We start from the raw sequence: 24,715 nt of genomic DNA on the forward strand, positions 1-24,715 counted from the left end.
GTTTAACTGAGTTGAAAGAGCTAATGTGAGTTAATGTTGGCCACAGGCTGACATTCTAGATTGTAATTGTTTTAATGGACTTCAGTGTGAAACAGCTCTTCTTCTCCCCCCTTTACTTTGACCCATGTGAATACTCTCTCTGCACCACTGAATCCCAGGTCTCATCAGCATGAGGGCGCAGCACCGTACATTTTGGTAACTCATGGCAGAACTAAATGGTGAGGTGCCCGGGTTGCAGAATTACTGTGTAAACAGCAAACGAGAAGACAGCTGAGTGAGGTTGACAGTGATGTATGGGTTCTTTTCAACATGTTGATCGACAGAAAAACAACAGACCCGCAACAAGTTGAGGCTAGCTAGCTAGATGGGGACGGATCAAAGCGTATTGTTGAACTTCCACTTGACAAAAAAATAAACAAATAAATACATCGGCAGCATACAAGGCGGATGGGAAAATGAATGAATGAATGTATGAATATATTAAAGCTATCGTTCAAAACATGTTTTTCAGAGAAACGGCAAGATGCACATACTCGGTATGTGCGATATGACCTTCAAATAAATCCCCTGGGTTTCAACAAAAAACAGGTTTCGGATTTTAATATTTTCCCACCATGCTTAAAAATAAAACCTATTAAATGACAATGACATTGTTCAGATTGAGTTTTGATTTTTATGTAATTTTCCCTTCTGGGATGTGCTTTATATCCACTTATACCAAACGAGCTTTGAAACATTTATTTACTCAGAATTAACTTGAATTAGCTTCCACAGGAAGAATACAGATTTTTTTTTCTCAGATAATGTCAGACTAAGACTTTCCGTTGGTCAAATCATTTATGTATACGCAATCCCTCAAAATTTTAAACGTTGAACAATTTAACATAATAAAATTAGCTTTCCATCTGCATGGCTCAGTTGGTGCATATGCCTGTAATCCCACACTGCCTCCTTCTCCCTAACAATACTTCCACATGTACAGTTCTACAAGTTAAAAATATGATTTAGGGAAGCATATACCTCAGGTCAAAATTTTCCAATATGTTGATAGATCGCCACATGTGCATTGTATAATTTGACACCGTGGTTGTGGGAATGTTAAGCGCAATTGATTCTGTGATCGTTTGTTAAAATGGCAACACGGATTGTGCTTTTGTAAACTACCTCCAATGTCTCTAAAAGAAAACCGATTCATTTGAGTATGATGCTGATCACATTAATCCATGTGAACAAAAGCAGCCACTGTGAGTTTTTGCCACAAGGCCAGACGCTCAACCAGCACATCTACAAAGAGATCCTATGGCATTTGCTTCATTCGGTTCACAAGAAGATGCGAGTCTTGCGGCAGGACAACTTCTGGCTGCTTCATCATGACAGCACAAACTCACAATGCCTTCAGCATCCGACAGTTCCTGACTGAGAACAACATCGCTGTGCTGGAGCAACCGCTCTACTCAACCAAGCTGGCGCTGGGTGATTCCACCCCCCCCAGATTTCAAGGTACAGTACAGAAATACATGATGAAGGAGCTGTCGAGGATCCTGGAAGAATCCTTCCAGGAGTTAATTAAGGTGTGGCAGAGAAGACTGGAAAAGTGTGTTAGACTCCAGGAAGAATTGTTGTTTGGATTTAAAGTTTATCTTTTGTGACACCAATTCTGGAACTTGACACTCGCGTATAAAACTACAAACATGGAGAGTGAAAGTGCCAAAGAACTCAAGAAAAGGACCAAGGCATGCCTGTCAGAACAATAAGATCATTGACAGCTGGTTTAAAAGTGTGTTATTAGAGAGGAGGATGAGGCAATACCACGCGCACGCGCATATACACCAAGAACAAGAAGAATGACAGATAAACGCACCCCGAAGCATCCAATTTCCCACCGGCATACGATATTATGGCAGGAATGTAGAGACAGGATGGAAAATGTTATTCATTAACGGAAACATTCCAGCTGTGAGTGTGGCCCGTCAATGGATGCCAACACACCTTTAAGAACCTCTTTGCAACACTTTCTTTGCAGGTAAGCTTGCAGGAATGTAAACACTCGTGAAATCAGCCAGCAATTCATTCAATAGTTTACAAGAGTCGTGCGGTGAGCCATCAATTCTGAAATTGAACATTTTTATTGATTCGTATACTGTAAATGATTCATGAGATACTACTGGTAAGTTTGAAGCCACTTGCACATTGGCACACAGGGAATACATTCAGTAGTATCAAGGGTCCCTTACTTCTTACATGCACAGAAAAAGGTAAAAAGCAATACCAGACACAAACACGTGTCACTGATGCATAAATTGTTTATAATCAACAATGAAAATTTTTTAAAAACTACATTACAACCTCTGGCAGTCGCTAAACTCACATCGCAAATGTGCTGTCCATGGTTAATTGTCTCGACTGACGAAAACAGTGGATTTATACTTGAGTTGTCTGCAGGTCATTTTTGTGTGCAAAACACACATTTTTATTTCAACCCCATTTAGATTTCATCCGCCACTATTTTAGAACTCAACATCATCCAAAAATTATAGTCTTATTTTAATTTTGATGAAGTCATGATATTTTTCCTCCACATATAAATGTCCTTCAAAGGACAGCTGACAGCTATATCACAACGTCTAAACATAGTTGAGCGAAATTTAGGCTACTGGTACCTTATGATAAATAATGAGGGACACATTGTACACCATGCATTTCTAATTTTAACCCTTTCATGCACCAATAATGATAATCTGTAACCTGATAACATGGTAGGCGGTCCACTGTAGTGACCGCTGTAGCTGAAAGAGTTAATAAAGAAACCAATCTGACAGAAGAAGTGTGAATTCTACTCACCCAGCACGAAGAGTATCAGATACAAAGCCATGGTGGTCATCGGCACCCGTGGACATGCAAAGAGCAGATAAACGATCTGGATCTGACAACAAACAGACAGAAACAAATAGATTTTACCTTATGGTAACAATATCAATACAAGCTCAGGTTTTGGATGCAGCATAGGATCATCTTGGAAATGTTATTGATTTATAAGAATGGTAGAAGTTGTACTTTCGCTGCTGCCAAGGCCAAACACCTTCTTAGATACCTACTTCGTGATGAGTCATTAATTATTTACTGAAATAGATGAAACAATGGCATGCACAGCAATGATTAAGAAAATGGAAAAACGTAAAACTGTTTTCAGGATCTGCAACAGAATATTTTTTGTAAGGCAAGGCAAGGTCGTTTTATTAGTAGAGCACATTTCGCACACAAGGCAACTCAATGTGCTTCACACAAGCAAAGACATAACACCTACAAGCATTTACAAACCCAACAGTTAACGACATTCGGATGCAAGGCAGAGAAAACAAAAGTACTGTTAGCGCAGAAAGATTAGCGCAACATTTATACATAATCACAGAAAACTTTAAATCAATTTCAAGTTCAAGGTACAGTACAGAAATAAAAGTAACAGCCTAAAATAATTCAAAGAAAAATAATTAGAAATTGTTGAGAGGATCTTAATTGAAGTTAGGGAATTTTTTTTTACAGCATTTAAACTCGGGGCTGACTTTGCTTCTGATGGCAGTTTATCCCATTTGTGTGCAGCGTAACAGCTAAATGCAGCTTCATCATGTTTACTTTGAATTCTTTCAGATTTAACGGAGGAACTCTGACCTGCAAGTCGTCTTGAACCGACGAAGTAAAGTTCTTACAGCCTGAGCTACGGCTGCCCCATTCGTAACAACAAAAATGGTGTTTTAATACTTTGCGTAGTAGTATTAGTATTATTTCACTACTAGCTACTATTTGGGCTGATTCAGTTAGGTAAAGTACAGCCAACCCACGTGAATGTTGTTACGTTTCTGTCATTCCATGTGCAATGCTCCAATTTCATCTGGGATGAGGACAAGCAAAGGAACTGCAGCCTTATTATTGCTGTCTTAGGTTAGATAGCTTTCAAGGTCGTTTACAAAAATGCTGAAGATTAGTTTGTTGTGAAATTGCTGGAGTGTTCAAAAGGAGTGCTCAAATTGTGTTCACTTTGGCCATCTGGCGCAAGATATCATTGTGGGGATGGCTCGATTCTCTCTCTGGTTTCGGAACATGCATGAATGTAGCGAAAGATCATCAACAAGTGTTATTTTTTGGGTCAAATTTCTTTTTTAAGCCATGGATTGTGATCAAACATAAAAATGGCAGATTTTCATTTTTTTTTGTCATGCCCTCCATTGAAGTATTGTGCATCTTGGCTGAGTTATAGGCAAAGGGCCTCTTGTGTGCATAGGCTCTGCAAACACAGGGGCGACCGCGCTGAATGGGACAGAATATGTGTGCGCATGTGTGGAAACACAAATTGACAGGCGAGAACAAGCATGTTTCACGCCACACACCAACGTGACCTCTAAGCCAAATAATTGTGGTGACAGGAATGCCACAGGAAAGAATAAATGACATGAAAGGGAGTTTACTCAAATGGAAGGGCACTTTGTATTGAGATGAATGACTATATATGAGTCCACTGTCTCAATTATTTGAATATTTTCTTGTCTGTAATGACTTGGACTGTTCATATTTACAATTCGAGCATATCCCAATTCCCTGAGTACCACGTAACTATGCTCCCTAGTGGCAGTGAGCGGTATAGCAATGACATTCGATCTGGATTGGACAGAGGTTGCCAGAGGTTACTCATTTTCTGTCCACTGATTTGGCCGACAAAAAGTCCAATATTTGAGTCGTGATGTGTTCGAGCTCTGACAACAGAATATAGACCAACACTAGTGTTCACTTGTTATATTATCTCATGCCAAAATGATTACTATGCCAGATACTTGAAGTCCTGATTTTGTCACCTGATTTTGGTGAGCATCTTGATAAAGATTCAACTATCACAGCTTATTTTCACTGTTTGAGACAAAACCGTGCAACTCCAAGAATCATAATTGCACCGCCGGTGTGCTGAACCAGGAAGTACCCAGCTTCACTCGCAAACAAACACATCTTGTATTCCACTTTTGTTGGAATTGGTCGATGGGCTTTGCTTTTCTGATGACTATTCTAATTATATATGGCCATGAAACAACAAATTAATCAAAACTGTCATGCATACACGTTTTGCACCATACTGGATATTTTTGACGACCAATAGCACGGATGTGAAGGCTGGTCTCTCAGCGTCCAGGTCACCGTCCAAAATCAGGTCACTCTCAATGAAGTTACACAAATGCCATCAGCACTACTGCACTCTTGTTACAATTTAACCAACAGTTAGAGTTACAGTTTAGCCCGAGTGGAGCTGCAGCGGTGATGTTTCACCGTCAACCTCCAGTCATAGCACAAGAGCATTCAAAAATAAGCGCTGAAACAAATAAAAAAGTCATGATGAGAGCTCCCAAGTCATTCATACTCACGTTTGGTCTCCTCACAATTTAGAAGCATTCACTCAAAAATGTCTTAGAATGCCAGTCTCTGCCATGTACAGCCCCTGCTGTGTGCGTTTACGCGTGCATGTACATGTGATGCAGCAGAAAGTGTAAAACAAACTTGAGGGTGCTACCGGCGCCGGCGGCGGTGTAAAAACAGAGGGAAACTTTAGGGCCAATCGGAGCTCCCCGAGTGTTCGTTTGTCTCCGCCCTCCGGCTCGCCCTCCCTGGTTTTCTCCGGCCCGCTGCCTCATCACTGGGGCACTGGGGTGAATGGACAGCCATTATTATTCTAATTACACTGTCACTCCGCGGGCCACTGGTTGAAAGAGGGGAACGGTCTCCAGGCCGTTGGAATGCACCACCCCTTTCTTCTGGACTCGCAGGGAGAGTGAAGAGGCAAAGGAGGTAGAGAGCAGGCCAGAGAGGCCAGAGAGAGAGCGAGAGCGACAGTGAGAATGACTAGCGAGGAGTGGAACGGACAAAGGGGAGATTTAGACAATGTCCATATATGTACTGTGGAATTTATTTCAAGTGTACAGTTATATTTCCCCTGATAAAAATGTTTTTACCTGTCAAGTATATGAAAACGCAAGACAACAGGTGGATTGACATTTGAATGACTTGCAAATCTGAAGTGAAGTAATTTTCGGAAAGAGGCACATGAACAATATTGATCAACAGAAGTAAGAAAGACATGTTCAGTATATGGACAGATTAGGGTTATAAAAGTTTATTTTTAATTATAGTTTTAATTTCATGTTGACTTTTGTTGTTTAAATGCAGTTAGTTTTAATTAGTTTTCAGAGCAAGTTTGTTAAATTTTATTCGTATTGATTTATTTTTTTATGCTTCAATTTAGTGTCGCTTTTATTAGTTTTAGTATTCGTTTTTTTTAAATACATGGAGTATTCGTCGAGTGAAAGATTTAAAAAAAAAAAGATTCTGTAACAAAGCAAGCTACAATCCCCAAATGACAGTTGGGCCTTCCTCCTTCTGTACAGCCAAGTAGTAATGACACCAGAATAAATATATTTAAAATGAACCCCAAATGCTCATGTATGATATTAAATGACAATTATGAAAACAAAAGGCATTTACGCTACAATTGTAGTTAGTTTTATACACGTACAACATAAATTCCGTTAGTTTTTGTTTTTTTATATTGTTCTTTCGATGTTTTGAAATTGCTTTTTGAGTTTCTTTTCGGTGTGTGTGTGGGGGGTGGGGGGGTCATTAACTATAAGGACCTTGGGACAGATCCTTAAGTGGAGTTGACCTTAAATGTTATAATTGACGATACAGTTAACCAAGTACAGTCCAGTAGAGTGGCGGTAAATTGTGCAGAATGATGCACACTATGACATCATGCATGCATGACAGCATACATGACATCATACAAATGAAAGAAGAGGGGAAAAAAAGAAGAGTTTCCCCATCTGAAAGTATATGATGGAGGGAAAACATTTTGTTTTTAAAAAATGCACCTGCTTGTCTGGTCGTGGCCTTGGCATACACGCACAGCATGCTCATAATTACAATGTCAAGAAGAGCTGGTGCTAACACACCTTGGACCATATCCAGGAACTTTGAAGGCCAAAAGACTTTGACTGGGGTAATAGAAGAGACAACACAAAGAGATGAGCAAAAGAGGAAGTGTACCGGTGTCTGTGTGTGGGGGTGTGGGGGGATGTGCATGCATGTGTGTGATTGGGGCCAGCCAACAAAACAACAAGTGCACGAGAGAACAAAGCAGCTTTTACATTCACTGCGCTCTGCTGATGTGACCTTCGGCCTCTGTTAAAGGAGGAGATGGCGAGGCACAGAGAGCAGAAATTGGAACAAGTTCATAGCAGGTTCTCTAACTTCAGCGGAATGCTCAAAAATTCAAAACTTGACAATTATCGGAGTACATTGGATGACGTTGGATTATTATGACTGTATTCAATCAGTGCGCGCCGCCATCCGGTCAGGTTTAGGATTTTTCGAGTTACAGATCTTCACTTGGACAATATTTTCAAATGTGTTGTAAGACAAGAAAAAATTGGAATTGCTTTTTATTAATCAGTGAGTTTCAGCTAAGCCGCCCCTTGAGTGAAGCTGGGGAAAAACAGAAAGTAACAGTGGCCAAACAACTTTCAGTCATTTTTTTGTCCGGGACAGACCTTCAAACATACAAACACAAAATAAAAACATGAGCAAGGACCATGGATGCACTCAGTCAATTTATGGTTTCGAGAAAATTGCGTTACGAGATGGACACAAAATGCATTTCAAGACAAGGTACCCGTCCGTGTACATCTAATGTTAGCTGATTATTCGCTTTTATCGATTCATTTGGCTTTATTTGTCAAAGACGATATTTTGAATGAAGTTTTTGGCCGTTTTTTTTTAAATTTCAAAGCGTGTCCCCGCAGATGTGCGCTGCTTGAACCAACAAGATGACTGCGAACGGAGAGTAGCTAGTTTTACAATAGAGTCAGTGTTGCTAAATTCACAAGACCTTTTCTTAACCCTCCAGCGAGCAATTATTTAAGAAGCAAACAAATTCCTGCTCGCAATTCCATCAGCATCACAAAGTAACAACTGCACCTGACTAACCTAAAAACTGAGCCTGCCAACGGTTGCATCAAGAGGAGATAAGGAGAGCCAGCAGAAAGTTCACGGCGCCTCTGCAAAGTTTGTGCAGAGGCGAGACAAAGCCAAGGAATCTTGGAACTCCAGCCCAAACAATCCCAGGCTCCCGTATAATAAAAACATGATAAGCCTTCCTCTGTGCGCTTGTGCCTGTATGAACTTGTGTACACATCAAAAAAATCAAGGGCTAAGCAACCGCAGCTGGCAGCAATGTAAAGGTAAAGATGTTGTCAAAGAATCCTGAATGGTAAAGGTGCTGTAAAAAGAGGCATGGCTAGAAATGGCACCGGATCATTGTGATGACCTCATAGAGGAAGTCTGCGTTACTTATGAAGCAATGTCAACTAAGTCTCCGTGTGTGGCGCTCCGAAATAACACAAGGCTTTAAAACTTCAGGAACAAAAACAAAAATGCACCGCGACCTGATTCCTTGCGGCCATCAATTTCATCTTAATTCTGCCGACTGTATGCAGCAAAGAACAATTCAGGTGCCTCCAAGTGTCCGAGTTAAAAAGTAACCCGCTGCAGGGTGTGTCAAGTCATATCTATCGCTGAGTAAGTGACCCAGACAAAGAGCATCAGAACAGTAAAGTGACACCACTGTGAGACTCTGAATACGGCACCACAGATCTGAGCAAAACGCAAAGGATGGACGAGTATGTCGCAACATGCAGGGGAAATAAATAGTCTGTAACTTTTTCTACAGTTGCCATCTTGATACCTCTGCCAAGTGTGACTTACAAAGTGCATCAAATTGCGAGTTAGTTAGTTAGTGCCTGGTCGAAGTTATGGTTTCCCTTGGAGGGCTGTTATGACTGTGTGAACCCATATAAATGTACTGTGGTCACCTTACACATTCATTCATTCATTCATTCATTTTCCGAACCGCTTTATCGTCACTAGGGTCGCGGGGGCCTATCCCAGCTGTCTTCGGGCAGTAGGCGAGGGACACCCTGAACTGGTTGCCAGCCAATTGCAGGGCACACAGAAACGAACAACCATTCACGGCCACACTCACACCTAGGGACAATTTGGAGTGTTCAATCAGCCTGCCATGCATGTTTTTGGAATGCGGGAGGAAACCGGAGGACCCGGAGAAAACCCACGCAAGCACGGGGAGAACATGCAAACTCCACACAGGAAGGACGGAGCTGGAATTGAACCCGGTAGCTCTGCACTGTGAAGTCGACGTGCTAACCACTCGACTACCGGGCCGCCCTCATCTTAAACATCAACAACAAAATCACGGAGAGCTCATTTTGAAATTCAAAGCCAGTAAAACATTGCTTGTTCAACTATTTTTTTAAATTTTAGATGAATGAACTCCATCTTGACAAAGCAGGTGATGCTTACATCGATCCGTGTCAAACGGCTGATCTGATTAACATGTAAACAGCAGATCGGAATAGATCACATCACATGTGAACAGGTGATCAGAGATCTTTATTAGGAATCATTTCAATCAGAATGAAAAAAAAAAAACTCTACACGTGAAGTCCACTGTGAGTCCCAATAAAAATCCATTCTGACTCGGCCTTTTTAAATCCTTATTGAGGAGTTTATATGGAGCATTTCCATTCGGATTGGCAATTCAGATTCATTCTAATCGGATGACATGGCTCCATGACTGTCTTTGAAATGCCTTTTGGTTATATTGCGTTTACTCTATGTCCTTGCGTTAAAGGATTCCAGAAACGGAGGTACTTATGTTTTTCCTGTAGATTTGAGTTTTTAAAGCTACTCGAGGGAATTGAGTTTCATCACAATATGAACAAGGGAACACTTGCCTCCAACAATCTTATCCTAATCTTCAACGTTGATCAGTGGATCATCACTGATGTGAGCTGAAGGAAAGGAGAACACAGCCACCAAGTCATGGGAACAGATTGTTCACTTTCGACGGCTTTTCCCTAACACAGACACGCACACCTTGGTAAACGGTTCCGCGTTAGTAATATTCGGGTAACTTAATTTGCAAGCTAACATGTATATTCACATGACAAGTTACTCACAATATTTGTCATTTTTTCTTCACTAAATATGGCTCTAACATTTGCAGTATCTTGACAGTGCATTACACAAAGAGTCCTTTAAAAATGAATGTGAAACAGGAAATCAATAAATGAGGGGAACTGACATTTCATAGACGTAATACAAACAAATCTATTTGTATTATATCTACGTGCGGGCGCCCGAAAATACTGCAGACACTGTAATTAGTTTGCGCTCATTAACTTGTCACTTGTCTGGAAGCATGATTTCCTGCCTGGATGAAAGGAGACAGATCTACAAGAGGAGACAGCGACATGAAAAAGAAAGGAATGAATAAGATTTCTATCAGAGAGTATGATTATGAGCATCTCAGCCTGCACACGCAAGCTCCCACATGACACGTAGAGAGCACAAAAAGGGACAAAACCAAAAGGCAAAAAACACACACGTCCCCTTTAGGCTATAAAACAAATATAAAATATTCTCCCTAATTTGTATCTCTACAAATAGACGATTGAATACTAAGTATACAGGAAAGCACTGTACTGTCAACCCTAACAACAACAACAACACTTAAATGGGGTGTGGAATGCGCACCCTAAAAGTTCTGAACTCCTGCTCCCATGCTAATGTTGCATTGAGCAGAAACACGCTGGAACACCAATACAGCTAATTTTGTGACGTCACATTGTTCTTCTTTGAACCGCAAATAATTGAGATTAAATCAACAGCACCTCATCTGGCCGCAGCCAAGTAGTGCGTGCCATGTTGCCTCACGAGTATTTGCTTCAGCAAGATTCAAATATACACATGTCAATTGACCGCCACCAACTAGCTAGCAGCTACAATATATGCGTTGTCACCTTTATCAAATGCCATTTTGTCATTATTTCTTTCGCTTGCTTTTTTTTACATTTGACTAACACTTGACGTTAAAAGAAATTAGACACATCAGGTGCATATTTAGAAATATATACCATAGCTGTGTGGTCTACACTCAAGTGCGAATGAACCAAGGAAAAGAACTCACTAATCACTCTCTCGTACTCAACAATTGGAAGTTGTGAGCTTCTCGTGGATCCTCTTAACCCTTCAGGTTAGAGTTGATCTCAGCAGCAGGGTGCAGGGCCAGGTCCTTGAGCTGATTAAAGCTAGACTAAGCCCTCCAAAGCTCCTGGGAACATGCACCTCCAAATACACACAAACACGCACACATTGATGCACACAAAATAGGAAACAAGATAATACTACGAGAATAAAGGCATCAGAGTTTCAGAATCAAGTTAAAATATTGTCATATAACTGAGAGAGTAAAAATGTCATTTGCATCAGAGAATAAAGTCATCATTTTATTAAATAAAATAGGTAAAATATATTGGGAAAAATCTTTCTGAAAAAAAAAATCAACATTAAGGTTAACATTATAAGAAGATATCAAATCTGTCACTATACGAAAGTGTTTTTAACGCATATTTTATATTTGCTGGATGAATTCATTTCAGCTGGTGGTGTCAGACGGTTTACATCTGTGTGAGAATTTTGACATCAGATTTGTAGAATAACAACTACTAGTCTATTCGTTCTGATGATTGTTTGACTTTTTTCCCCATTTCCACAACATTATATTTTTTCCTCCTTTGTATTACAATGTTATTCTTTGGACTTTGTGACTTTCTTCTTATCAGTGTGACATCAGGCTATGTCGAAAGGCTAAGAAAGTTAATGTGTTGAATTTAGAGGAATTTATTAAGTTACATCTTGAAACAAAAAAATGCACTGGTGTGGATTTGACTCCCATTCTTTTCTGTTCAAGGAGAAAATTTGAGCCTGTCTCTCCATTAATCTGTGCCGCTAGTAATCTGGCAGGAATGTGTGTCAAAAAAAAAAGAAAAAAAAAACTGCCTTGCAGCCACGAGTCAACCACCAAGCAGGTATTCTGCTCACATAAATCATGGAAAATCTCACTTGCCCACCTCAACTCTCATCTCACACATGCCATTACAGTATTTGGTCAATACGAAGGTAAAGCGTAGGACATGAGGGCTGTTTTACTGTCCTTCTCATTTTTGTTTACAAATTAAAAGGATAGCTCTTAGTCTGACGCACATCCACCAAAAATACAAACTACAATCACAATAATTACAAGAACACTGTTGAGCATAAAATGAATACCTCCCTGAGAGTGTCAATCAAAAATCTTTTTACACCTGGTCACAAGTCAATCGCAAGACTTGTAGTACAGATCAACAGTCATTCCCATTTACATTTACACCTGTGAACAATTTTGACACTTCTATGAATGTTTTGGGAGAAGGCCAGGCTAGATGTCCTGGAGAAAACCCACGCAAGCAAGGAAGTCTGGAGCCTGGAATCCCATGACCTCACAACTGTGAGGCAAAAGTACTAACCACGATAAATAAGGTAGCCTACATTTCGTTCCAAAACAGGTAACACGCATGGCTCCCCAAAAAATTGACTAGTAAAATAAATGTCAAATAAAGTGTCAGGTGAGCCTAATAATATGACCAAAAACTCGTCTTATTTTCATCGGTCATCCTGACATTTTTTTAACCTGACAAGTGTCAACTTTAAGCCCAACTGACTTAATGTTGTTCCAACAATTGTATTTTATATTACTGTAAAGTTTCGACCCGACGTAACTGGCAGCAAGCAAGCGTTATAAATTAGCCCGCAGCAGCACCGTAAGGAACGCTAAAAACTTCATAGAATCAAACAAAACAAAACAATAAAATATTATACGGTTAGAGTTCCATAGAACATATAAACAGGCGTACAACAAGAGATACTAAGTCACCCTTAAATAACAACAAAGTCATCACTGTTACATTCAGTATGGCACTTGAAAATGGGGCATTTTATGGACGGAGGTTTTGAATGAAGCATTCATTTTAGCCCTCACCTGCTCTTTGCTTTTCTACGCACCTTGGTCCTGGCTCTGCTCTGTTCACTTCCACACTTGCCCTGCGGGAGCTCCGTGCACGAGCTGCTGCGGCGTAGGACGGCTAGGACCGGCTGAGCGGGGGCGGGGGATCGCGGGAGGCCCGACGTTAGCTTGTTGCAGTGTGTCGTGTGCCGGGAGAGAGACGCAGGTTGGCCCCCCTCAAGTGTTGGACCCCACCCAACACTGAGGCCGCGCCCACTGCTTCAGGTAAAGATTACTCATACTGTATTTCGGAAAGGTTTACGTAAAGAAGGAAGGGAAGCCCAACACTTCACTTGCCTTCACAAGTGAAAATGCAAATGAAAATGCAATTTCATATGCATATAAAGGTTTATACAGTACATATGCATCAGGGTGCATGTATAAAAAATATATATTTACCTGCGTGCAGTCTAGATTCAAGTGCAAATGAGCATGCCAAAAAAGACTATTCTTTCAACTTTCCAAGCAGTGAGAGTGAATGAATAGAAAGAAATCACTTCATTCAACACTTAACAAAGTAGGCTACATATCGATTTCCATCCATCAATCCATTTGATCGATCCCAGCTGACTTTGGGCAAATGGTGTTGTCTACCTTGGATTGGTCACAAGTCAGGGGCAGAACACATAGACAAACAGCCATTCACACTGCCATTCACACTACCATTCACACCTATGGACATTTTAGAGCAGGGGTCTCAGACTCATTTTGGTCAAAGCCACATCGGTGTGATGGTTTCCCTCAGAAGTCCGTTTTGACTGTGAAAACCATACAAATGTACTGTTTAGTCTTGGTGACATTGACATCACGCAACCCACACTGCACTGTGCAAAATATAAACAATGCCATTGTGACAGGACAGAAAACGTTGGAAATCAACAGCGAATCTGAATTTTCCCATTTGAGTCAGAACGGTCCTAGCATATTTGGATGGCACGTCCTAGTACCTACTTATACATTTGTGAAAACCATGAACGTGCTACATTCGAGCGGATTTTCAGTAGTAGTTCCATAGCTGTTGGAGGGCTAGAACCATGCTACTTGCAAATGAAAGGGTGTTTGCAAATATATGCCGGACCTGAGAGACAAACTAGCTTAGCACTAAACTTGGATGTGGCTAGTATGACACAATGCAGATGGATTTAAAATGGAACCAAAGAGAAAAAACATCAAGTCTCTGTCGTTGGCCAGGGTATACATGGGATCGTGGATGTTAAAGTAAGTTATTTTAAACTAAAAAGGAAAACCTTTCTGTGCCTTGAGACACTGCATCAACGTATAGCCTCTGTTCTGATACGGTTGAATGAGATAGCTAAATATTGAAATTTCAGCATTTTTTTTTTTTTGGTCAAACTGAAAACAACAAACCTATTTACCAAGGAACTTGAACTACATTCACTTGATCTGTTTTAGCCACATAATGTGATCCAGTGGGCAAGATTGGGCCCCAGGGCCTTAAGTTTGACACCTGTGATTGAGAGTCTTCAGTAAACCAAACATGCATGTTTTTGGAATGTGTGACAGACGGAGTACCAGGAGCTAAACCACCCAAGCATACCATGCGAGAATGGGCAAAGTCCAGACAGGAGGGCCTGAGCCAAGATTCTAACTCAGGATTTATTGACTGCGAGGGAGACCACTAGGTTGCTGTCATAAAGTTTTTTTTTTGTTTTTTTCTGGCAGCGCTTGTCCTCATTACATGATATGGAAGATAGATTGATAAAATAATAATATATTACTATATTGAACTGAAAATGGTGGGGGGGGGCTCCTCTCATAGTGGAGTGGCCTTTATTTCTAAAAACACATTTCAAGGGAAATTGGAATTAAATAAAAAAATGAATAACAGTACTATTACAGAGAAATGTGGGACATACTGGGCGGGGCCCGTATGTCATTCACAATATCGCAGATGAATGAACCTTGACCAAGCAGTATAGTCGCCTTTACCGGTTAAAGAACACACAATACTGTAATGTAAAAGATGAAACTGTTATAATAATCATAGGAACATGTTAAAACATCATGGTCTGATATGAGCATTATCTTAAAAAAAAAAAAAACGTGTGATTGTAGGTTTTGACACAACACGCTTAATCATTTATCTATTTGCCATCCGGTGGATCCACCAGTTGGCCTGCACGGTCCAGCCCAGCTGCTCACACATGTCAATCTGCTGAAGGAAATGATCCTTGGCCTCTGCCTCACTCTTGTCCTCCTGCAGCGCCTCCCGCAGGTAGCGCATGTCCTCTACAGCGCTCAGCTCGGGCATGCCCGAGAGGAGCATGAGGGAGAAGAGGGTGACCAGCAGGCGAGAATGTGCGCGAAGAGCAAGATATGCCTGGGTGCACACATTCTGTTCAATAAATATACAATGTTCACATTAGTCTCCATGCATTATGTACAGTCATCTACACAATGTTAAATTATATTTTATTTTAGAGATTGTCCACATGGCAGAAAAGGATTTGCTGATTTCAGTGAGGCTCATAGTCAATTGAAAGTCTTCCATGAACCAACTAGGCTAGTTTTTTTTTCTAACAGCAAAGTCAATTTAAGTCATTCAGCTTGCAAATGACCACATGACCAATCCCAGAATCAGTTGAGCTCTGATGATCGTTACCTGAGCCCGAAAGCACTGTCATTTTGAGTCAACAGTAAATGGCTGTACAAGACAAAATAGCCACCCTCTCAGATGCATTAGAACAGATGGATTTGACTGCATGTTTCTTATTCCACAAATCGAATATTAATCAGAATGGGGGTGCATAGAACATATTGTAAGGCAAATATTTGTCTTCACTTCCCGTTTAAAGAGAAAAAAGTACAAGGCTCCAACCCAATTACAATAACTCCTGAACATTCATCATAATGGTGAGTTACTAAATATGCTGGTCCGGCAAAATATTGCCCTATGTGAAAATGGTCCATTGTGCAAAAAAAAAAAAAATTGTGTTCAGTGATCAGTATGTTGATTTTTGTCAAGCTACTCTTTCAAGAAGCTAACACACGTTTTGGGAAATTGAGTGTACCATGAACCTATCTGGCGGAAACACCAAAAAGGTTTCACTGGCTTTCACTGTTGATTTCAATCAACTGTGCAGTTTTTACTGTATTAATTTAATGTATGTACTGACTACATCGTTCATGATCTTTGTGCAAATGAAGGTGCATATGTCACTGGATGAAAAACAGAGTGTCCTTACCCGGAAACGCTGAAAGTAGAGGCTATTGCCGCCTTTGACCCTTCCCATGACATACAGAAAGTCTGGCGTTAGGACAAATGGCACCCGCTCCCTGCTCACCCCGAGGAAGTGCTTCCTGTTGCCCAAGATGTGGCCAAAGTCGATGTGGAACAAATTGCCTGAATAGCAAAAGGGTGATTTTTCTTTCAAGTCCTATACTTCCTCACATTACATAAAACTTGACACATCTGAGGTTTGACATCGATGGAGATTAAACAGCAACGCTGTCTTTGGTATATCGTACCTTGATCCGTGATCATAATGTTGTCATTGTGACGATCCCCAATGCCTAGTACATATGTAGCCACACAGTAGCCGGCACAGGACTTTACAAACCGATCTACAGTCTTGAAGTGCTGTATGACCGAAAATATAAATATTGTGTGACTGAAACATGGAATTTTTTAAAAGAATCATCAGGCCAAAATCCATTTGACGTTCACAGCCAAGACGAATAAGGCATAGTTAGCAATGTTTTAAATCATTGCTTACGATTTCCTGGAGAGAACACTTGGATTTGAGCCATTCAAAGAGGGCGTCATTCCTAAAGAATCCATTTGTTTCTCCCTGGCTCCTCTGGACTGCAGCGATGGTTGCCGCATCCCTGACAATCTCAATCATGCCTAATAATACATGGAGATTTGATTAATCTGTGGTATATTTTACTTAATACAGTCAGTGTGACAGAAAGCCTCATCTGTAAATCACATGAAAAAAATAACAAGCAGATCACAGAAGGCCAATACTTTACGATATGTTAAAAAATGGTTTGAAATATGGCTCATATTAAATCTTATTTTTCAAGGGGAAAAAATATTGGTGATATATTCATTGTGGGCCAGACTTTAGACATGTCAGATCTTGATCATGGATCTGACCCTTTTTTAAGGTCTTGTCGAGGGTTACCGATGTTGTGTCCTGTGGAGATGCAGCCGTATGGGACCAGGTTGAGGTGCAGAGACTGCTCTTGCCAGATTGAGTCCATCACTGCCAAAGTCTAAATAGAGACACAGATTTATCCAGCGGGGGAATACATTTAGAGAAATTCAAATAGTGGTGTATACCTATCTGCAACTGTTTGTTTATCTGAGGAGAGGAAGTGGATGATGCACTGACTATTGGGCATCAGTTTTTTTCTCCTCCTTGTTTTCAAATGGACCAATGGGCCTCACCTGAATTACCAGCATGTCCTGTCTGAGGTCATCCCCCTGTTTGAAAATGATCCCAACAGGTGTAGCAGAGGTAGGTGACGGTATGGGCGAGAACTCCAGCCACAGTGGTTTCTTCTTTGACGCCATGACCTTGCATTTGTCAAGCTGCATTTCAAAGGGAAAGGAGGAGAAATGGTTGTACCAGGGGCAATCAAAAAACAGCGATGTACCCAGACTATTTTTTTTTAAAAAACTTCAGTAAACAACACAAAAAGCAAAGAGGATTAAATATGAATGTGAGTGGTAAAATTATTTTATGAACAATAATTACCAATGCAGGTCAGTGACCTAATGACAATGTTACTGGAATTTAAACCAGTGGCGGGGGGCGGGGAGGGGCTACAAAGACATATTATATCAACGTGTTTCCTTGACACCATTTCCTATTGAGAGAGGGCTTTGGCGGCATCTTCTGGCATTTTAGGGTATTGCAGAAAGAGCACCAGAGGGAGAAAAGGGGGGTTTTTCAGCAAATATGTGGGGAAAGCTCTTTTTTTATATTACATCCATTCAGTAACACTCATACACATCACCAAGGCTTAATTCAATTTGAATCAATTCTCAGCCACTCCACAAGTAGACCAGAAAGATGCTTGCCAGAATCTGTCCTACTTTGATCCGGGGATCCAAAGGCAGCAGGAATTCAGTGGGCAGCCTGCTCTCCTGAAGAAATTCTTGAAGTTTTAGAGAAGCTGTAATGAAACAAATTTGAGAAGTGTCTGCTGTGCAAATGATACTGGTAGTGTTAGACCTGATGCATCTCAGTGGGTCTGTTGTCAAAGTTGACAGGTTAGGCGGTCAACTGTTCACAAACCTCTGTCAGCAGGTGTTTCCATCCATCCATTTTTCTAGCATTTGTACTCATTAAAGTGGCTGGTGAGTTGGGCCTATTCATTCTGACTTAGGGCCAGAGGTGAGGTACAGCCTGGACTGGTTGCCAGCCAAATCACAGAGCTCAGAAACTCTACAACTGTGGTTTACAGTGTTTGGGAATTTGGCAGACACGTGCTGACAATCTGGTGACAGAAAGAAGACTACACTCAAACCGGACGAAACTAGGTCTAAGTTGTGGCGCACATCATATAACATGATTTTGGTGGATTTGATGTGAAGTGCAGGAAGACAGATTCTGCACTGTGCTGATATGTGTGGTGGATATCATCACCCCTCTCCCTCTCTGAGACAGGGCAGAGCAGCAACTTTAGAAGCTAATTTCACCTGTCTACAAGAATCTAACGCCACACCTGAAGGAGGAAGGTCCCTTTTTTCAGGGTAGGCCCTCTTAATCATGACCGCAGCCTCCTGAAGAGTGTCCACAGCCTGCACCTGTTGAACGAAGCCATCCAGCATGGCCTGACCACAGCCCAGCAAGTAGGCCTCCAGAAGCACTGCCATACGCTGACGGAAATACAGGCAGGACGTTACCTCGCCACGCACGTACCAGAAGAAGAAGTGGCCGATTCGCTTGCTCTGCAGTAGAGTATGAATCAGTACGATAAGTGAGTCACACCGAGTCTCGCCACCAATATAGTAACAGCACATACGACCCCGGTAGAAATAAGGTCCCCACAAACCACGTTTTTATTGGCTCACATCACATTCTAAAACTGCTCATGTCACAAATTGCACAAGCGATTGCCTTCCTTTTGTCAATTGCAATTCGCACTCCTTGATGTTGCCCTGAGCAATTATTCAGAGGCATGCTCTAAAAAAGAATTGTGGAAGAAGTCGTGAAGACGTACCATCGCGAGAATGTACCCTTCGAACCTGAGAAATTTGGAGCAAGGTTGCTCAACAAATGATGATATTAAGGTATTCTCATTTTTAGCCAGACCACTTACATGAATTTGTTTTAGAAAATAATTGTCTGATTTTCATTTAATTCTGTGACCATTGCACTTTTTAAGAAGTTGTTTTTAACAGAAGAATACCAACAATGTTGTCCATATCTGCATTAATTGTAAGCACAAAGTTTGAGCAAATTGTCACTCACCCTCAGGGCTCTCTGGAGAAGGTACCGAGCAAGGAAACTGTCATGGTAAGGTTCCACTTTGATGGTCTATGCAAATAAAAAGTATGTACATTTATTCACATCGCTAACTAGAAGCCTCAATGTCCACAGCTTGCAAGTGCCCTGTTTATGAAAACGATCTGATAGAGTGTGGAAATACACCAACCTGCACCAACTGCAGTAAATACTTCAGAACACTATCGTTGGAGAGGCTCTCCAGTCTCTGCACCGCTAATCTTCTGACTGTCTCATCAGCAAAGTCCATGCTCAACAACTCCAGGGCGACGGTCACATCCAGCTCTGTCAAGTCCCAGTTTGCCAACAACCAGTGGACATCTTCAACCGCTTTGCTGTTGGTCCAATCTACAGTGCGAAGGAACTGGGGTAGGTTCAGACCACAGCAATCATTTGTTTCCTTTAGTCTACTTAGACAAGCCTTGATTGGACAGAAGCTTTGAGGGGCAGATATTGAGGTCCCAGGTTCATTTCCTTCATCTTGGACTGGTTTAAAGGAATCGGTGTTGGGTGCAGAGATAGGAGCAGATTTGCTTTGAGAGACGCTAGTATTGGGAGCACCAGAATATCCATTGGGGCTAATGCTGGTTGGGAGAACCACGGGGAAGCTGTAGTGGTCAAGAAGAAAGCTGATCGCCATTGCGTTTGATGAGTCTGGATTAGTAGCACTGGAAAGTTTATCAGCTTGGCAAGTGATGATCTCATCATCATGGTCATGGTTGGACCACATGTGCAATGTGAAGCAACCCTGGCTGAGGACTGACCTGGCAGAAAACGAAATCAAATCAGGTGTCAACAAAAGAACGATAATATATTACAGAATTACAGAACACACCCCTTAAAATGTTTTTCTCTATATTAGGCCTCTATATTAGGCCCAAAATGATTCGCTACTTGCGGCAGGGCTCAGTCCCTATACCCTGTAAATAGGGTTTCCCCTATGGGGTCATTACTAGTCTCTCTTTTTAAGTTAGGATTTTTTTTAAGACTGACTTCTATCCAAGGTACACATCAAATTTATTTTCAAAACTTTTCCAGTTGTCTGGCATAAAGTAAATAAAATTAAAGGTAACTGAGCTATTGGTGATGGTAGTAAAACACTTCTGACCTGTAATCAATCAGGAGAAGATTGACAAAGTAGAGCACCTTTGCCTTCCCTTTCTGCAGGTCTACCATTTTGGAGACTGGGGTTGTAGGCGACTTAGAATCTTTATTTGGTGACACCTTTGTGTCGTCACTCCCAGGGGACGTGTCACTACTGCAGGCATTAATGGTAAAGCCCAACTTGACTCCACGAGGTAGGTCCTTAAGGATCACGTCAAAGCACAGCCACTCGTTCCACAGTACTTCCTCTGTGAAGAGTTTGGGAGGTGAAGACACCGAGGAGATAACCGAACTACCAAATATTACAGCTGCTTCTACATAGACCGATCGAGGGGCTTTGTTGGGAAACGTCGGGATATCAATGCCGAGAAGTTTGACACGGAATTTCCTGTCGCACTCCCACAAGGATATCATGTAGATGTCTTCCAGATCCTTCCCTTTAAGGCAGAGTTCTTCATGGGAACGGAACGAGCCGCCGAAAGCATCAACAAGTGGCGAGTCCTCAAAGTGGACCGTCTCTTGAACAAGCTGAGAGATGGGGATTATGGACAAGTGGAGACCTTGATTTTCTTTCAAGCACTGTCGCACCCAGAGGAAATCTTTTAGAGGGTAGTCCCCGGACAAAAATTCTTCCCTTCCTGTCACCTTTAACACCAAGGTATCTGAGATTTCACGCCTCTCTTGCGCCAACACCCTTCGAAAAAATTGAAGAAGAATATCAGGTGTGGCACCGAAATCCACACGTATACTGAAATTGATCTGGTCCATGTAATGTAGGGTAACAGAGAGTTTTCTATTTAGCAAGTGCTTTAAGTCATTCGGAACCGGGGTGTTTGCTACCCAAGGCTCCGTGGTGTACAATGTCTCATCCCGATTTCTTAGTTCTTGGTTTCTGGAAGACGCCAGTTTCCTGCGGGTGTACGCGAGTTCACAGTGTTTGTCCGACGCCTCTTTTTCCAGATCGTGCCCGATCAGGAAGGCCAGAAACTGATTCCATTTCTGTTTCACCTCACAGTCGACCGCCACCGTCTCCTCCAGCACAATGTGGGCTGTTAGAAGGTCATTGTCATCATACCACCGTGGCATATCAAGTGTCCTGATGATCTGAGAATCGTCATAGGCCTCATACCAGTCTTTTCCCTTGGAAAATAGTACAGTGTACCTTTCGGGATCCAGTATTGCAGATGGATCTGGATGGCAGTTCTGCGCCTGAATGCACAAAACCCACATTGTTTTAAACACTGTGATATTGTGACATTGTAATGGCATTCTTATAGCTCATTGACGTGAGGGTCTTTTCAAAAATGTATGAAAATGGCCTTGTTGGCAGATATGTTGCTTTTCCTCATTCTTAATTTTACTGTTTGGTGCTTTCTACTGTCTTTGTTAGTGATTTATTGCTTTATTGTTATATATATGATGGCGATGGCTGTTTGAAAGTGCTCTATAAATACAGTTGAGTTGAGTTGAGTTGAGTTGAGAATTTATTGTATTGAACCGAATATGTGAAAATGGTTATAAAAACACAAAAAAACAAAAGGTCACAAAAAAGGTCAAATAATTACCGGTAAATGATTTTTTTTTTTTTTATTGAATCTATCTTCTTTCATTCAAAAGTCACAGTGACCATATTTCCTCAAATTGTGACTTCTACTCTTGTAAATTGCTCAAATAATTGTAGTGTCACTCAATTGACAAAAAGGCCACAACCTTTCCCTCAGGAAATAAAAGGGTGGAGACGCTTAATACCGCAATTCTTTTATGACGCCATTGTGAGTTTGCATCTTCTCTCAGTGTGTTGTGTGTTGACCATATGTGTGAATGTGAGTGGTTAAAATGTTACTTAAATGTTACTTAAAATGTGTTACAAGTAAACATATCCATTGTTTCCTATGGGAGAATTTAGACGCCAACTATCCCATTAGTGTTTGACCTCAACCTTATATGTATGCAATTGCACCCCACAAAAAGGGACATAAATATATGCTTAAGTGACATACCTGCATAGAGATGTACATCCTCAACTCGTGGACAGTGCATCGAGCAGGAAGGATCACTGACACCATCTCCCCATCTGTACGGTCACCAATGGGGAGCCTCGAGCCAGATCGAAACTCACAGATGAACTTCAACTTGTCCTCTGATCGTTTTTGGGTCCATGCGAGTGAGTTGGTAGCAAGCAGACACAGATCCATTGAAGATTGATTGTCCAACAAAAAAAAGTAAATTCATGTAAAACACAGCAAAACACAAAGAGTAACACAAGTGTCACCTTTGACTAGTTTGTTGATGGTGTGGCTTCAATTCAAATTGTGAACAGGTACTGTCAAGGTGGCTGTAACTTTGTTTTTGTGTGTTCCCCTTTTGTGCATTTACAATTTAGTCACTTCTTCATTCACGTACGTCGTAACCGAGAAATACAGCCATAGGCAAGAATTATTTCCCTTTTTGTATCATTTGCATTTTGAATGCTGATATTTAAGAATCTGGTCCACAAACCTCCCAAAATATTTTTTTCACAGCACGTTGTCACAGCATTGACAGAATGAGAAATATAATGTAAAAAAGATCAACAAACGGCAACTTAAGGAGGGTATAGACAGGCTTATTTTAAACATAATTACAGATTTGAGTTGACCGTGAGAAACCCCACACAATCATGATGAAGAAAGAAAAAGCATGTTGTCATACTGCTCTTATAATGTGTGGTACTCAAGTCTCCTCCACCAGACACGTTGTCTGTCATAGTACCAAAACTGACCGGTGCAAGGCAGTACGCCACATGACTTCCAGACTGCTGGAAAATGTAAAGAAAAAGAAATAGTAGGAGAAGAAAAAAACTGGGCAAGTTTCCTCATCCGGTAGCCACATTGCAGTTGCAAATCTTTCTTCATGTCATTTTTATTTTACCGCCGTTGAAGATATCATTAAAAACTAAGAAAAAGAAAAAGGTTGCCAGGTTGTCGACTACTACTACTACGACTACTTTGTGCTATGCCGCTGTCTGGATGCCCTGTGGCACCGTGCTACCTCTCTTCTGTCAATCTCAGTACTATGACAGATATCGTGTATTTGTGGTGTGCTGTGTTAGTCATCTCAAGCTCATCACACACTATAAAATCAGTCAATACACATTTTGTAGTTTTCCATTTATCGTGGGCGGGGGTCTTTCATGTTTGAAAATGGATTAACTTGTTAAAATCAGTGCATGCACCATGCTGGAGAAACAGCTCGGTCATGGGCTCCTCGCCAGACAGCAATGCAGGCATATCTCCCACCTTATTTAGAGCGTGTTTTTACAGAGGCCTCAGCTGCTCCCCAAGAGGGGAGTGGGGCAATGTCTGGAAATAGAAAGGATCAGGGGAAGGTGTAATGAGAAGGGGAAAGATGACCAAAATTCTGATGAAAAAAAGACTTTTTACTTCACTTATTTGTATTTCTCTGGGGAACAATTTACATGTTCTCATTCATTTTTAACAAGTTTCCTGTCAGCAGGAGGGAAAGTGGAAGGAAGAGAATGTTGACAGTCAGCTGTTGCTGTCAGTCGGTCAATCTATGAGGGGAGGGCAAATAAATTGAACAGCATGGAAGGTGCTCAGGGTGATGACTGAGAAGAGGAGATTCAAGGCAGCTGGAAAGTGAGAAGTGGGCGGATCAAAATACAGAGAGAAGAGAGAGGATCATAAAAGAAGACGTACTCCTTTCCGATAGAAGAGAGACAATAAGTATGGCTGCCAAGGGACATGGATGTAAATATAGTGATTAAGTGTACTTAAAAAAAAAATCATTTGTTGAACCATGCTGCATAATAAGCATCTTGAAAGCCTTGTCCAATTAAGTATAAAGTTTACATGAGCAAACGTTTTTGAGTCACTCCGGAATCAGAGGATAATTTAAGCAACAATACTGTATTTTAAAAAAAAAAAAAAAAAAAAAAAAACTAAACTTTTTTGATAGAGCACTTTTAAACAGGCACTGCTGCATGCAAAGGAACAGGGAAGTGGCTGGATATGAAGTAATAGTTCTCCTGCCCGATTTTTGTATAGAGGTGAGTACCCCAGATTTTCCTTGATGATTAATGATCCTCCCTGCGGCTCTCTTCAGAAACACTCAGCAATCATCCGCACATTCCCCGGAAGTG

General features: G+C 41.1%; 2 protein-coding genes across 4 annotated transcripts in view; both read right to left on the bottom strand.

The window, feature by feature from the left end:
• lamb2l (laminin, beta 2-like) overlaps nucleotides 1–13,092 on the bottom strand; it is a 37,932-nt gene extending 24,840 nt beyond the window's left edge. Inside the window, exons 1-2 of one of the 3 annotated variants that reach the window (XM_019866586.1) lie at nucleotides 12,965–13,092; nucleotides 2,842–2,923 (exon numbers count right to left, since the gene is read on the bottom strand). In XM_019866586.1, the coding sequence (XP_019722145.1) occupies nucleotides 2,842–2,881 (40 nt within the window). In that variant the 5' untranslated portion in view covers nucleotides 2,882–2,923; nucleotides 12,965–13,092. Of the gene's footprint in view, nucleotides 1–2,841; nucleotides 2,924–5,402; nucleotides 5,519–9,839; nucleotides 9,863–12,964 lie in introns of those variants that run through there. The other 2 variants (XM_019866599.1, XM_019866595.1) reach the window with 2 other exon arrangements.
• Nucleotides 13,093–14,915: 1,823 nt separating this feature from the next.
• On the bottom strand, nucleotides 14,916–23,002 carry LOC109513761 (phosphatidylinositol 4,5-bisphosphate 3-kinase catalytic subunit gamma isoform). Its single transcript, XM_019866410.1, has 12 exons — nucleotides 22,575–23,002; nucleotides 20,579–21,783; nucleotides 19,622–20,234; nucleotides 19,438–19,503; nucleotides 18,689–18,914; nucleotides 18,042–18,136; nucleotides 17,406–17,549; nucleotides 17,140–17,230; nucleotides 16,726–16,856; nucleotides 16,478–16,589; nucleotides 16,195–16,352; nucleotides 14,916–15,344 (listed from the first exon to the last, which is right to left on the bottom strand). Exons 1-12 carry the CDS (start codon nucleotides 22,767–22,769, stop codon nucleotides 15,090–15,092), a joined length of 3,291 nt encoding a protein of 1,096 aa, XP_019721969.1. The 5' UTR covers nucleotides 22,770–23,002; the 3' UTR covers nucleotides 14,916–15,089.
• Nucleotides 23,003–24,715: the final 1,713 nt, after the last annotated feature.

The sequence above is a fragment of the Hippocampus comes genome, unplaced genomic scaffold (genome assembly GCF_001891065.2).
Source record: "Hippocampus comes isolate QL1 unplaced genomic scaffold, H_comes_QL1_v1.1 scaffold139, whole genome shotgun sequence".
NCBI classification, from domain to species: Eukaryota; Metazoa; Chordata; class Actinopteri; order Syngnathiformes; family Syngnathidae; genus Hippocampus; species Hippocampus comes.

Bases quoted from the DNA above. Each gene is read 5' to 3' on its own strand.
- LOC109513761 (XM_019866410.1), bottom strand. From the start codon at position 22,769: ATGGATCTGTGTCTGCTTGCTACCAACTCACTCGCATGGACCCAAAAA. The intron at 16,353-16,477 runs GTACGATATACC...TTTGCTATTCAG, and splicing joins CATTATGATCACGGATCAAG to GCAATTTGTTCCACATCGAC. The intron at 15,345-16,194 runs GTAAGGACACTC...TTTATTGAACAG, and splicing joins TCTACTTTCAGCGTTTCCGG to AATGTGTGCACCCAGGCATA.